This window comes from Neltuma alba, unplaced genomic scaffold, assembly GCF_004799145.2.
Source record: "Neltuma alba isolate B1F8T4 unplaced genomic scaffold, ASM479914v2 tig00011289_pilon, whole genome shotgun sequence".
NCBI lineage: Eukaryota > Viridiplantae > Streptophyta > Magnoliopsida > Fabales > Fabaceae > Neltuma > Neltuma alba.
In genome coordinates, this window is record NW_021635998.1 from 448,037 (window position 1) to 462,621 (window position 14,585).

Sequence of the window (14,585 nt, forward strand, 5' to 3'; positions counted from 1 at the left end):
GCTAGAGAAGCAAACGATCCATCTAGCTTCTGTAGGGTCCAACGGCGCGGCCTTTTGGGTTAACGACATGACACGTGGCGCCTTATCCAGTTGAACTTTTGCCGCTATTTCCCTCGCTAGTGTTTTCCCGTTGAGTGTTCTCCTCACAAGCAGCGCTGGCTCACAGTGCCTGTCCAGAGTGACACAGAAAATGGCTTCTTCAATGTCGGTGTGCTTCTCCTCCAGAGCTCTAGCTCGACCCAATACTCAGAATCCTCGCAGAAGCACTAACAAAAAGCAGTTCCGAAACCCTAAGATCAGCCCTAAATTTAAGAAGCATATCGGCACATACAGACCGCCGCCTGAGCCGGTGATGCTTCCCGGCGGCGAAGCCACCACCTATACTCGTCTTCCTCCGAAGGATGACTATGAATACTCCGCTCCCCCATTGGAAGTCAAGCTTTCTGAGGCAAGCCCGGCAACAATTAAGGAAGAAGTTGATGAGCTGCTGGACGAAGAGGAAGAAGATGACCTCATTGATGAAGATGTCGTTCGTGGTGATTTGGGAAGAAACTATAAGAAATTCGGAATTTTTGAAGTCAATGATGATTCTGAATATGAATATGGTGACGGAGAAGAACTAGAAGAAGAAGATGACGACGACGACGACGACGACGACGATGATGAAAAGTTGGGTTTTATGGGTAGCCCAAATGCGAGCATTTCTAGCAACGACGGAGGGGTTGATTTATTGGAGTTTCAAAATGGTGACTATGTCGCTTTATCCGACGATGCTGAGGACATTTTTGAGGGGGGAGCTATAAAGGAGAAGGGTGTGCCGGCTGTTATGCGATGTTTTGACCGTGCCAAAATATATGTGAAGGCCGGGGATGGCGGAAATGGAGTCGTAGCTTTCCGTCGTGAGAAGTACGTGCCACTGGGTGGGCCGTCTGGTGGCGATGGAGGGAGAGGAGGAAATGTCTATATTGAAGTTGATGGGTCTATGAATTCACTTTTGCCGTTTCGGAATAGTGTGCATTTTCGGGCGGGGAGGGGAGCTCATGGACAGGGAAGGATGCAAAGTGGGGCTAAAGGAGAAGATGTGGTAGTGAAGGTGGCTCCAGGAACAGTGATAAGAGAGGCGGGAAAAGATGAAGTGGTATTGGAATTGCTACATCCCGGGCAGAGAGCATTATTGTTGCCAGGTGGCAGAGGTGGGAGAGGAAATGCATCGTTTAAGTCTGGGACGAATAAGGTCCCCAGGATTGCTGAGAATGGCGAAGAGGGTCCAGAGAAGTGAGTTCTCCTCCGGCCTAAATTGTGTTTTCTTGCCCTCTGCTGTTTTGGCTCTCATTAAATTCTGTTTTATCTGATAGTCGTTGTCTGCATTCTGCTTCTGTTAATTCTGCTAATGAGATTATTTTGGATCAATCAAATTGTAGTCCTTCAATTGCAGGACAACGTGGAAGTCCTTCAACTGTGAAATATGCAATGTGATTTGTGAACAAATATGCGTGAGAAGAGTATTGTCATTTATTTGAATGGGGTGAGAGACTTATATATGGTTTGGGTGAGTTGGGTGGTTCATGTTAACGGTTCTCTTATGGGCTAGGAGAACTGACTACTATCTTCCTGGCTCATCTCATAACTCTTTGTAATATGGAAAGGAGGCTTGACCGCATTCAAAAGTATTGTTGTTTGCATCTGAAATGAAAATGTGTGTAGTTGTGCTATTAGAAAAGACATGTATAGTTGCCGGTGCTTGTTGTGATGATAAAATGTATTTGTTTATTTATTTTCCTGCATCTCAGCCCATGTGTTTATTTATTAAGAATAACCCCCCCCCTTTTTGGGTCAGATGGTTCGAGTTAGAGCTGAAACTGGTTGCAGATGTTGGTATAGTTGGTGTTCCAAATGCGGGGAAAAGTACACTTTTGAGTGTGATCAGTGCTGCCAAGCCAACAGTGGCAAATTACCCTTTTACAACACTGCTTCCTAATCTGGGCGTTGTTTCCTTTGACTATGATTCAACAATGGTCGTGGCAGACCTCCCTGGTCTACTTGAAGGAGCACACCGAGGTTTTGGTTTAGGTCATGAGTTTCTAAGACACACTGAAAGGTGCTCTGCCCTGGTAAGTACACATGGTCATGACGACTACATGTATGTTCTCTTCTGCTTCTTGTGGTTCCATTGACATACCAATCTTAAAGCATGGAGCTATGTTCACCAATAGACCCTGCATCCTTTCTCCCCTGAAACTGGTGAATTGTGAAACTTATCTGCGTTTTCTTTATAAAACTCATGTGATTGATCTTTGCAAATTTTCTTTTCTTAATGACCCTTAAGTGTTAATACTGGGCACTGCCAAGGATTTTATAATTGAGCCACAATAAATTGCACATTTGCAGTTGTTTTGGTTGATCAACAGGTTAACTATATGAAACCATGACCAGCTATGTAGAGTATGTTTGATGCTTTTTTTTTTTTTTTTAATGTGAAATTATGTAATTAGTGCTTGGTAAGCATGTTTTAGTTCCTATTGCATTGAAAACTTTCAAAGTTCTCATGACCATTAGACATTTCTGAAAGAATCCCTCATAAAGAAATCTCTAGCAAGGCACCTTTCAGGCGTGAACATAGTATGAAGTTTTTCTTTTGGCAACACATACCAACACCTGATCATTTAAGAGTAAATCATATGTTAGATATATTTGTCCAAGTAACCATTAGCCAGCTTGAATGAATTCAGCCGCATGATTCCAAATACATAAACCAAGTTAGTGACGGTGGGTAATTTAAACCTTTTATTCCTTATGAGTTGTGGCACTCGCCTCCCAAAATGAGACTTTAAGCTGTTATATTGATTCGTTGACAAACTATGAAATTAAGTGACTTCTGCTTTTCTTTTCTTCTTGTCTTTCCAAGTCTGACATATTTGATATCTTTTGGCTTATTTTTCTCATCTTTCCTTCTTTCTTCCATTCTATTTTTCACTGTTTACCAATATGCATCTGTATTGTATTCTAGGTGCATGTTGTTGACGGCTCTTCACCTCAGCCTGATCTAGAGTTTGATGCAGTTCGTCTAGAGCTAGAACTATTTAGTCCTGAACTTGCTGAGAAACCTTATGTGGTTGCTTATAACAAAATGGATCTTCCAGAAGCATATGAGAAGTGGCCATCCTTTAGGGAAAAGCTACAATCTCGTGGTATCACACCTTTTGCCATGAGTGCTGTGAAAAGGGAAGGTACTTATGAAGTTATCTGTGCTGCTTATGAGCTTCTATGCCAATATAAAGAGGCCAAAGAGGAATGCCAAGGTCTGAATTTGATTCACTTTTGTTCTTAAAATTCTCGTCCTATTTTCAGTTAATTCTGATTACTTAATTTGCCATAGCATGTGAATAATTTCTATCTGTTTCAGATGGAAGGGGTATCGTAAACTTAAACCATGTAGCCCAAGCAGTAGAAAAGGAGCGAAGTGCACCCATCAGTGATTTTGAGGTTTTTCATGACAGCAGCACAAATATTTGGCATGTAGTTGGATCTGGATTGCAACGTTTTTCTCAGATGACAATTGGAGGTGGGTTAAAGAGTATTCCATGTGAACAGCATGCAATTTGCTATCATGACTACCCTTCATTATCCAATGTCTAGGACATCTTAAACATCATATGATTGTTAAGGGTCTGACTCCTAATCTTATTTAACATAATGACGTGTAGAAAATGTGTCCACATTTATTATATACTTGCTCTCAGAACCATATGAAATGTGATTAAGCTGAGACATTATTACCCCATCCTTGCCTTGAGCTTCTTGCATGGATTTTTGAAGTTTTCAAGTATTGGCCGTAGACTGGAAGACTCAGAATCATATGATCTGTGTTATGAAGATGTGAGGATAAGCTAGCATTTTCTGTAGAGGATCATCATTTCCCACACTTGCTATTCTCTGTAAGGAAATTTAATCCATTAAGTGGATATAATGTTATTTTTCATGTGCATTGAATCTTAACTATACGTTCTTTGTTTATATCCCTTTTTTGCCTTTAAAAATTGTTTTTTTTTTTTTATGATGATGGTGATCGTTATTATTGTAGTCGTAGTTTTGCCAGAAATATCTTGTCTCCGGTGACCAAACTCCATTTTGCAGAGCGCATATAGAAAATGTTAGACCCTAGCTATGTCCGAAAACAAATGAGGAAAATATTAACTAAGTTGATAGTTGCTCTTATGTAGAGTGCATTTAACAATTCGCCGAAAAACAAAAGAGTGCATTTAACTTGAAATGACACATAAGATATGTAAATGTTTTTGTCTGCTTGGTAAACATTGATTGAATGTGTGCGCACGCACATGCACATTTAATATTGTGAGTTGAGACAATATGAAGAAAGGAAATTCCGCCTACTCTCTCATAGTTGATATTTTGGTACTAAAGATGTGCTTAGACAGACATTTATTACGAATCGTAATGTGCCTGAAATTGCAGTAACTGTTCATGGCAAACCTTGTGATAATTGTCATGACTGTTTGGTAGGTATATTGATTCAGAGAGAAGATTTCAACATGTCCTTGATGCTTGTGGTGCGTACAAGTCTCTCATGAAACAAGGTGTAAAGGAAGGTGACACGGTAATTGTTGGAGAGGTGTGTCCTTTGTTTCTTATTCTCTTTTCTGTATTGTAATCCTTTGTTTCTTATCCTCTTTTCTGTATTGTAATCCTTATTAGCACAATCATCAAATACATCAACATATAGCTATTGTACTGATTGAATTTAATCATCATGACTTGCTTTCAATTTATTCACAGATTTCTTAAAAGAAATACCAGTTCCAACCGCTGCCATTTTTCGTTCTCATAATTAATTTGGAAAGAACATATCCAAAGCAACAAAATGTTGCCGTTTAGTTTTTTAAAAAATATAATTGCAGTTAAAAATTTTGGTTAGCCCTTGGGGAAGATTTTGTATATTGCGTCGCAATGACCATATGATTCTGTATGCTATCTAGCAGATTGAGATGGTTTGGCATGATTCTAATGACAAGTCCAGTGCGTCCAGAATGAAGAGGAGATCCACAGACTCAGCTAAATGGGCCGAATGGAAGTAGTTCTGCTCTATCTGGATGCTGCTTGAATATGTGTACTGCAATTTTAAAGGAGGTATGGATAACCATTATCTCATCATTGTTCTTGTATATCGTTATGCAACTTGGTTATACTGTAATTTAGGATACTGGTTTCCCTGGTTTCTCATATTATTGAGAGTATAGTATTTTTTTTTTTTTCCTGCTACATTGATACGTAACCAAAATTCCATCCCATGTGTGGCATGAAAAGATTTAAAACAAAATCATTTAGTTAGACCACTAATTTAAAAAATTAAAAAAAAAAACAAATATTATGCCGCAATACAACAAAACTCATAGCCTAATACAAATCAAATATCTCAATTCATAGCACTTTTGCAATTGAAATGCATCACATGTCTTCATACACAATTTATGTTATATATGTATATATTTATATAGATTGAGCAAGTAAAAGGCAAATTGACGTATGGCAACCTTTTCTTATCTTCTGTTCCCCATATTAAGTTACACACTTGGCATGTCATCAATGCCACTTTTTTTCTTTTTTGGACAGAACTCAAGTGTGCATTTGGGTGCTAGCAGTTTAGTAAAAACAAGGTGTTTTTATGTTTTTCATGGCCTGATATCACGTGATGGGGTATTCTAAAAAATTTTCTCCACGTGTCCCGTGTTTATAAAGAACCTAATAGCAAAAACTTGAGAAATTTTACCTCAGTTTGGTCAACTTTTTCTCAAGAGATAAAGTCATGTAATGTTTCTAGTTGGTAGTTGCTGCTAATTTAGGTCTTTATGAAATCTTAATCCGTGGAGTAGGTATCATTGAAGTATGTTCATTTGACTGTAATCAGCAGTTTGTGTAGAGAGGCAATGAAGCTATGGAAGATAATGAGTTCGTGGCAGAACTGACTTAAGAAGCTAGGCTTCATGGGCTGTCTGTCCTTTTGATGCAGCTTGGCTCTTGGCGCAACCACAATTTCAAATATCTACTGTTCAGAAGGAAGCTGAGTTCTTTATCAACAGCTCACAAGCGAAGACAAACTTAAGTGACAAAAAATTATATGAAAACGATTAAGATACTATTGTACATCTCACTTGTGAGGTTAAATTGGTTTTATACAGTCATAGGACCAACGGAGCTGTAATTGATGATTTAATCTTATGACTAGATATTGTATGTCGAAGTCTGACATACACTGAAATAAATTGTATGTTGAAGCCTCTGACATGTACTGAAATAAATCACTGCCACTCATTCATTTCCTGACTGCTGGAGTAAATGACTTGGCGAAGCTAGAGTGTTCCTTAAAGATGAAGTTTCACAAGAAGTCATCATAATAGAGACAGGATTGAGATGTAACATTACTTTGTGATTAAAGCATTGCCGAGTCCCATAAGAAATAGCTTTCTTAATGTGATTTTTTTTCATGTATAAAGTCCGAGCTCTTAAATTCACTTGAATCATTTCTACTTAAGCCAATCATTATTCATAACATTCATTTATATCCTAGAAGTAGTATTACTATGCTGTTTTGTTCTCTGGTGATGTTTCATTTTAATGATGTTTTGTGAGTGCTTTCTCGGGGTCTGAGTGTTCCCTCCTAAGTTCTTAAGGACTATGTGCAGTTCGAGCCGGCAAGCTAATACGCTCCTATATATTGTTAAATTTGCCTGATAATGTCGTTCAACCAGCCAGGTCTTCCCATTAATATCATCCATAAATCTGAGGCTACAGTACGTTTCATTTCTGGAATTAAATCACGATTACAATCTTAATGCATCTTAGGCCAACTTAGATTTTTTAGGAAAAATTAATCTTTTGGTCCCTATAAATTTGATACATTTGTAACTCAATCATTATACCTTTGACTAGATGTAACTCAATCCTTATAGTTTTGATTTGACTGTAACTTAATTTTTGAAGTCTGATTCAGTGTAATTCAGTCCTGTATGTTAAAATTAACAGATCTAAAAGGTCACAGGATGTTTGTCGGTTGAATCTTGGGGATGTGATATGTTGCTTCTAATTCCAACCACTACGATGTTATACTGTTACAACCTGGGTATGAAGATCTGCAGAGCTGCACTCTGCAGATTCTATTTCACTGTTCACAAAAAAGTGTGGCCTTTCTCTACTCTACTTTACTTGCTCCCTGCATAACCTATCACCTCCGCCCTTGCCTCGTTTTCATCTTCTCGATCGTACTGCTCACAGGTGGGTCCTCACACATCCTGTTTCCTTCCATAGTCCATACTAGGCATGGGCATTCATCTTACTTTCCCCTTCCCTCTCTCTCCATTTTTCCCGTTTAACGGTTTATATACCTTCATAAACACACAATATGTTCTGTGGAATTGGATAACATGATTTTATTTTTAATAACAATAGTGCAGCTCATTTCAAGCTAAACAATTTACATCTACAATAGAAAAAATTTAAAAAAAAGAGAAATATTTTAATAACGAACTATTCAGTATAGTTTTGAAATATTCGAATCAAGTTTTAGTAATTTAGTATTAAGGGTAAATTTTTGAAATTTAATCAAATAGTTCAGATCAGGAGTGAAACATTTTAAGTAAAAGAAAAGGAAAGTAGAGGAAATACTGTCTCCTGGATGGTTATTTCGCAAATACAAGTCATGCACATACAAAACATCATCATCATCTTCTTGCTCTATTCATTATTTAACACCATACAACTACATATGCAGTTAGTTGGTTCATTTCGAAAGATTTCTTGCATATTTGCACTTTTTAAAAAATAAATTTTATTGTATTAATCTTATTCTAAAATAAATAAAATTAATGCCTATTTTGTTTATTGCGGACAGAAACCTGGTGTGAGCCAATACATGCTGTGCTTGTGCCTTTATTGTATCCAAAAGTGAAGACAAGCAGCCGAAAAGAAGGATCTATTATTTTTCTATCATGCTATCACTCAATAATTTAAAATATTTAATTAATGTATGTGAGGGTATGACACACAATTGAGTAATGACTTGCCCTTGATTTGAGAGTGCAAACTTTTTCAAACTTTTTTCTAAACTTCCAGTGAAGTAATTACATTAAACGAATAAAAAAGGCATGCTAGGGTTAGACTTAGACCATCCCATATTACAACCAAAAAGGTTCAAGTGCATGCAAGTACACAAACTGGTAAAGCCAATGGCCCAACTAGGTTGAAGTATGGCAGTAAAACTTCCATATTCATCTTGTTCCAATGTATCCCTTGAATCTTTCAAAGATCCATTTTTTGCATATCATTTTACACTTGAAAGTTTGATCTTGTGGTTCCAACTTAGATTTGATACTATATGACCCTTAGAAGAGCTGATATATCTAATTAACTTCCAAGTAGTAAACTGATACAACTGACAACTTGAGATCATATTGGCCAAACCAGGGTTTTAATTTATTCCAACATAAAAAGATCAACCAGAGCTGATCAGAAGAGTGTGTATGCCAAATCAACATCAAATGAAGGAAGTGATGGAGCATAAGTGGTTGATGGAGCAGTTGCAGCAGCCTGAGAGATTATCCCGCAGCTTGAAGTGTCTGTGTCTTCAACCTTTAATGGACTGTTAAATATAGCAGCAAGTTCACTGCAGCTCCAGTCCCAGAATGTTTCTTGCCCGAGTTCATTTGGATAGGTGAAATTTCCATAGCTTGAAGCCATGTTCTTCACAGCTTCTTGAGATATCTTTTGGTCATTTGCATCGGCACAGGGAATTAAGGCACCATTGTTCTTTATGGAGTTTGAACTGTTGCTATCATTAGAAGAAGATGGTGGTGGTCTGAAACAGACATCAGGAACTATGCATTCCAAGTAACCTGACTTAGAATCACCATTGGAGAAGAAGAGTAAGCTATCAGCCTCCTGAGCTGAAGAAGAATCACATGCAGCAGTAGTCTCAATCTGGGAAGTCTCAGAAAGCTGAGGTGGCCTGTTCTGGTTGATTGACTGTTTCATCTGAGTAGTGTTAAAGAGTGACTGAAGCTGAACATCAAAGGGACAAAGAAGAGTATTGTCAAAGGTTGTATTGTCAGTAGTGTATACGAAGTTGGTTCTTGCTTGGCATCCTTTCATGGACAAAGCAGCTCTGTCATAAGCTAAAGCAGCTTCTTGAGCAGTATCAAAAGTCCCAAGCCAGTGCCTTTCTTTAGTTGCGGGGTCTCTAATTTCTGCAGCATATCTTCCCCAAGGTCGTCTTCTCACCCCCAGAAATCTTCCTGCTTCTCCTTGCTTTTTTCGCCCTCTTCTCTCACTAGAAGAAGATGGGTTGGTTTGAAGAAGACACAAACCCATCTGGGTTTTGTTCTCTGAGGCTCTGGAGCTTGGCATGGCTGCAAAAATGGCAGAGAAAAAAGATGAGATGGGCAAGATAATGTAAGGGAGAGTTGAAATCTGCAAGAGAAAGGGAGTGCAGAAGTGAGTAGCAGTGAAGGGATGAGTATGGGAGAAAGGTGAAGCTATGGAAAGCCTTTATAAAGAGTGTGTTAAGTACATTTTTTTGCGCATGTCTTTCTTGGGAGACCATTCTTCTGTTTTCCACCTACTTTTTTGGGATTTGTATCTTTCTAATTTCTTCCTTCTCAATAAATTGACAAAAACATGTAACACTCTTCCAATCATATTTATAAATAACTTCCAAAATGTTTCATCAAAATAAAGAAAAATCTTAAATCTTATAAATTTTGTCTTCGTATTTAATCAATTTTTAACCATATCCATATTTAATACACTTTATACAAAGTCTACTGCTTCACATCACCGTTGTTAGCAGAAATAACTTAATAGAAGAGCATAGCTTACGTAATCATAAATGAAAGGTATAATTGTATACAACAGCAAATCTTATTCTACTAAATGGGATTAGCTATATGAATCACATGATGTTATTGCACTCTATTAATAATTAAATATTTAGATAGGTTGTTAGCTAATCCATTCAATGATCTCATTGAACATACTTCTCAATCTTCTTCTGCTCTTTTTATAAAAAGATAAAATTGTATATTCATATAAAAAGTTTAATGATGTGCGTTATAAATAAAAAGAAAATTATCTCCATCTTATAAATAAAACAAGAAAAGTATGCATTTTTATATAACTGTTCATCATTTAAAATTGTTGATTTAGGCCTAAGTGGTCAAGTTTGAACATTTCTCTTAACATTCATTTTTTTCCTATTAACAAAGTTCGAGTCCTCAATTTTATTTAACTAGAACTTAAATAATAACATAACATAATTTCTACATATGCCTCATCAAAAATAAAAGATTCTTTTCATTATATTACTTGCAAGCCATGTTAGGAGGATTCAAACCATAGGTCTTTACATGGATTTATACGACTCTTCCTAATATTCTCTCTACTTCCAATGAAGATCAAAAGAGTGTTTAATTTTCTTGATATAGTAAAGAGTACAAGGAGAGATTAATTATTTAATTTAATAAGAGGAAATGCTAATAGGACCGCCATGAATAATTTACAAGTGACAGTGGCTAATTATTACAAAGATTGAATCTTTGTGCATATCGGGTCACGTGTAAACGACAAAGTCCATTGACAAACTACCTGAAACTTGATTTGTTAAACTCTATTCATGGGTTTCTCCACTCAGACAAAGCAATTATTGAAAAATAGTTTAAAATATAACACTCAGGTTGACCGTATCATTTACTTTCCCCCCAAAATATATATATATATATATATATCATGATCTGCTGATGTGGTGGTGTGGTAATCAAATGGATAGAACAGTAAAAATGGAACAATGTCCAACCATCAAATAAGCTAATAAGCTGTTTGTAACTTATTTTAAATGATTTTGTACTATACGAAATAAATATGTATAAAGTGATTTAAAAAAAGAAAAAATTGGCACCACTTATTTCATAGTTAGGTATGAATTTTGTATATCAAAGAGTTTGATCTAAGAATTAGAGCTTATAAGTTTAAAATTTTTTCACTTAATGAACTATTTTCTCGAGATGATATCTCAGTTTGCACTTATATTCATAACATTAACACTTTCTATTGAAAGGGTGATGTTACGAATAGGACTATCCACGTATGGTTCTAATTGATAAAGATTTTTGGAAAAAAAAAAGTTAAATAAATATCACCAGGTGAAGTATTGCATAAGTTTCATGTTGAAAACTCACTTGAGAAGTGTCTCAAAACATAGATCTTCATTATTCCTTTTGATTAATCTAGAATTCTTAGCTAATCCCCAATCTGAAACATGATAAAACTGGAAGCATAAGCTTTGGAACTTGAATGTTTAATTATATACTCTTCTGATTTTATTTATAAGGCACTTTCAGTATATTTCATGCAAATTAAGAAAAACATTAAAATGTATTAACTCTCCATTAAAATATAACAACTTTTCAACTTTATTCCTATTTAATATATACATATTTCAAAAAAGATAATTATCTACACTATAATAAATGAAGGACAAAACAGTATGTTCACGTTAAAAATTTAATAAAATGTTCTATAAATAGGATAAAAAAATATTTTTCTCTGTCCTATAAATAAAACATGAGGAGTAAGAAACATGATAAAACTGGAAGCAAACTGGTTACAAAAACCAGAAGAAGCAATGGAAAACAAAACACCTGCAAAGTTTGTCTGATATATATATATATATATATATTCATATATATATATATATATTTATAGACACACTTCTAGGTTGTCTCAAAACATTTGAATTTAAAGATACTATATTTTTGGCTTGTCACTAGCTCCAGTTCACTAGCTGTGTGCGCAATAAGCACATGTGAATTCCTTGTTTTTTGCGAAACAAGATCAATCATTACGTTGGGAATTCTTGTTTGCTTCATCATTTTCAAAGGGGGCAGTTAAGAAAGTGATCATCTCTAATTAATCAAACCTTAATTTTGTCCAACAATTTCATCCATGTCTTCTCTCTCCTGTGCATTGCAAAAATACTAGAAAAATTTATCCCTGAAAGCATGCATTAGTAAAATTATATTAATGCTGTTAATTTGTCACCTATAAGCTTCATATTTGAACTTTTATTTATAATTGCATAACTGGTTGAAGCAGTTGACCATGGTTTTCACTCTTCAAACATATAATTCTCAAATGGTGAAATCTCACTGAAAGATAAGATCACTATTCAATGTAAAACCTTTTTCTTTTCTTATCCATCCGGTGTTTGACCAACCCTTATGGAATTACAATCGGATCAAGACATGATAAGAACTTTTGAGGTTGACATCCCTGCCTCTGTTAGATGCCTAAAGAATGAGACTTATGAAGTTGGAACAATCCTAACCAGTTAAGATAACCCTCCATGGTTTACTCAATCTGAGAACTTAAGAATGAAGCTTATGATTATGTTATTTTATTTATATAACAGACTTTCAAATATTTGTTATAAATATGAACAAATTATACTAATTAGATGCAAGTCTTTTATGTATAAATTCTAAAAAATGAGTCGTATATTTATAGCTTATGTATTAAAAAGCTATGAAGAGAATTTTCAAGCAAAAAAAAAAAGCTATGAAGAGAATAGTTTTTATGTGCTGCCAAAAAAGAAAATGATAGCTTTTATAAGACTGATATTTAATAGGAAAAATTGGTAAAAAATCCTTATTTGAAATTTTAATTGGCCACAGCGGATGATATGTTGCATTCACGGATCATACTTGTACTTGCACAATTTCAGATCCTTCTGGCAAATTAAAATTTCAAATAGGAATTTTTTACTAACTTTTCCTATTTAATGTTACAAGTTATTATCTATTATTTCACGCATCACAAACATGAAAAAAAAAGAACTCATTATTTGTAATATATTCCTAACATATACTTGAATATCCCAGAGCCACTTCAGTCAAAAGGAATTAAGAATCTTAGACCCCATTTATCAAAGTGAGTGCCTAAAACCGAACCGCCCCACAATACCACCGTCTTGTTGGAGCCAGTTCCACTCTTATTAATCCAAACCTTTTTAACAACTTAGAGTTTAGTCTGCTTTTTATTCTTATTACTACCTCCAGTATTATTTATAAGAACTAGTTGATTAATTTGAGAAGATTAAAAAAAGAAGTTAAGTTAGTTATTTGTAATAAATAAATGTTGTCTTTCTTAAAATATCTTTACTAATCAAGTGTATTGGCTAAAACTATTATTGTTAGAAGTACTGTCTTGAAAAAAATACATAAATATGATAAACAAAATAGATTAGAATCTTATATTTAGGACTAAAACAAAAGTCAAACAAGATCTTATATTAAGGACATTAGGTAGTATAAGGTATTTTTAACCATGTTTAATTTCAACTTAATTTCAACCATAGCCTTATAGCAATATATTTAAGTAATATATACAAAAATTTTTGTACTTGTCCAAATCACGTGATGATAAAGGTAAATAGTGAAACTTTAATTTTTAAAAAGTAGGAGGCCCTAAAACAAGGGACATATATATCACAATGATTCAATTAGACCACATACGTTTGAGATTAATTTATCATCTTATTTTATTAAGAATTAAAAAATGGATTACTACTTTTGAATCCAAGACCCTTGACTCTTCCACTAAACACCTTCACAAGCAGAAAGATAGCAATGTGTCAGATCCATAAATATTTTATACATCGATCATAAAAAATATTTATATCTTAATGCTCCTAATTAGTACCATGATGTTTTACAAGAATACATCAATATTTTTTATTTTTAATCTTATCACACTAAATTTTATATTTTAATTTCATTTTTAAAAATAAATTAATGTTTGAAATTATTTTCATTCCATGATTTTTTTAAAAAAAATAGAGCCACTTATTTTCTAGAGTTCATATGATATGAGGAACTCGGCGATGGTTTTATAAAAATTATGGATCGAGCCAATGTTTCAAAGATTGGCTTTTTCGTTTGAATCCAATCAACTATCATTATTTTAGTCACTTTACTTTAATTCTAGACTAATTCAGTGAACAATAATATTCAAATTTCTAATATAATAGAAATAAAAAATATTTAACTGAAAAATCAAATCAAAGACGAGGTTGTCATTAAGTAGGATGAAACTTCCCATCCTTAACATGGAAGGGTTCGAAAAGGAAAGAATGACTAAAGGCAACATCTTCAATTATTTGGCAACATCTGCCTTTTATTTGATTGGTTTGGAATTAGACTTTGACAAAATACTTTAGACATTGAAATGCGATCCAATCAATTCCTGCTATTTATAATATATGAATAATATTATTTCTCATAAATTATATTTTCTCCTCTTGTTGTTATAAAAACTTCTTTTTAGGTAGTTGTTAATATAAAATTCTTTGCCTAAAGTTTGACAATTCTTTTTTATCGTTCACATGCATCTTTCTATATTTCTATTAAAAACAATTTTGTTCGAAACACAGTCAGTCATTAAATATGAGTTTTTTTCTTTCTAAATGTCATTTGTTTTAATATTCCTAAACTAACTGAATAAACTCATAGCTAATCATATTATCT

General features: G+C 34.5%; 2 protein-coding genes across 2 annotated transcripts; one reads left to right on the forward strand and one right to left on the reverse strand.

Annotated features, from left to right (window-relative positions):
* Positions 1-190: 190 nt before the first annotated feature.
* Positions 191-6,295, forward strand: LOC114711315 (GTP-binding protein OBGC, chloroplastic-like). The gene is given in 8 exon segments (XM_028895691.1): positions 191-1,275; positions 1,838-2,111; positions 3,008-3,299; positions 3,404-3,550; positions 3,553-3,562; positions 4,522-4,630; positions 4,998-5,145; positions 5,927-6,295. Coding segments are annotated over 7 exon segments (2,013 nt in total). The 3' UTR covers positions 5,094-5,145; positions 5,927-6,295.
* Positions 6,296-8,517: 2,222 nt separating this feature from the next.
* Positions 8,518-9,414, reverse strand: LOC114711354 (ethylene-responsive transcription factor ERF086-like). The gene has a single exon (XM_028895747.1). The coding sequence runs from the start codon at positions 9,412-9,414 to the stop codon at positions 8,518-8,520; it is 897 nt and encodes a 298-aa protein (XP_028751580.1).
* Positions 9,415-14,585: the final 5,171 nt, after the last annotated feature.

What these genes read in the sequence shown, in the direction of transcription:
- LOC114711354 (XM_028895747.1), bottom strand. Translation starts at nt 9,414, where the DNA reads ATGCCAAGCTCCAGAGCCTCAGAGAACAAAACCCAGATGGGTTTGTGT.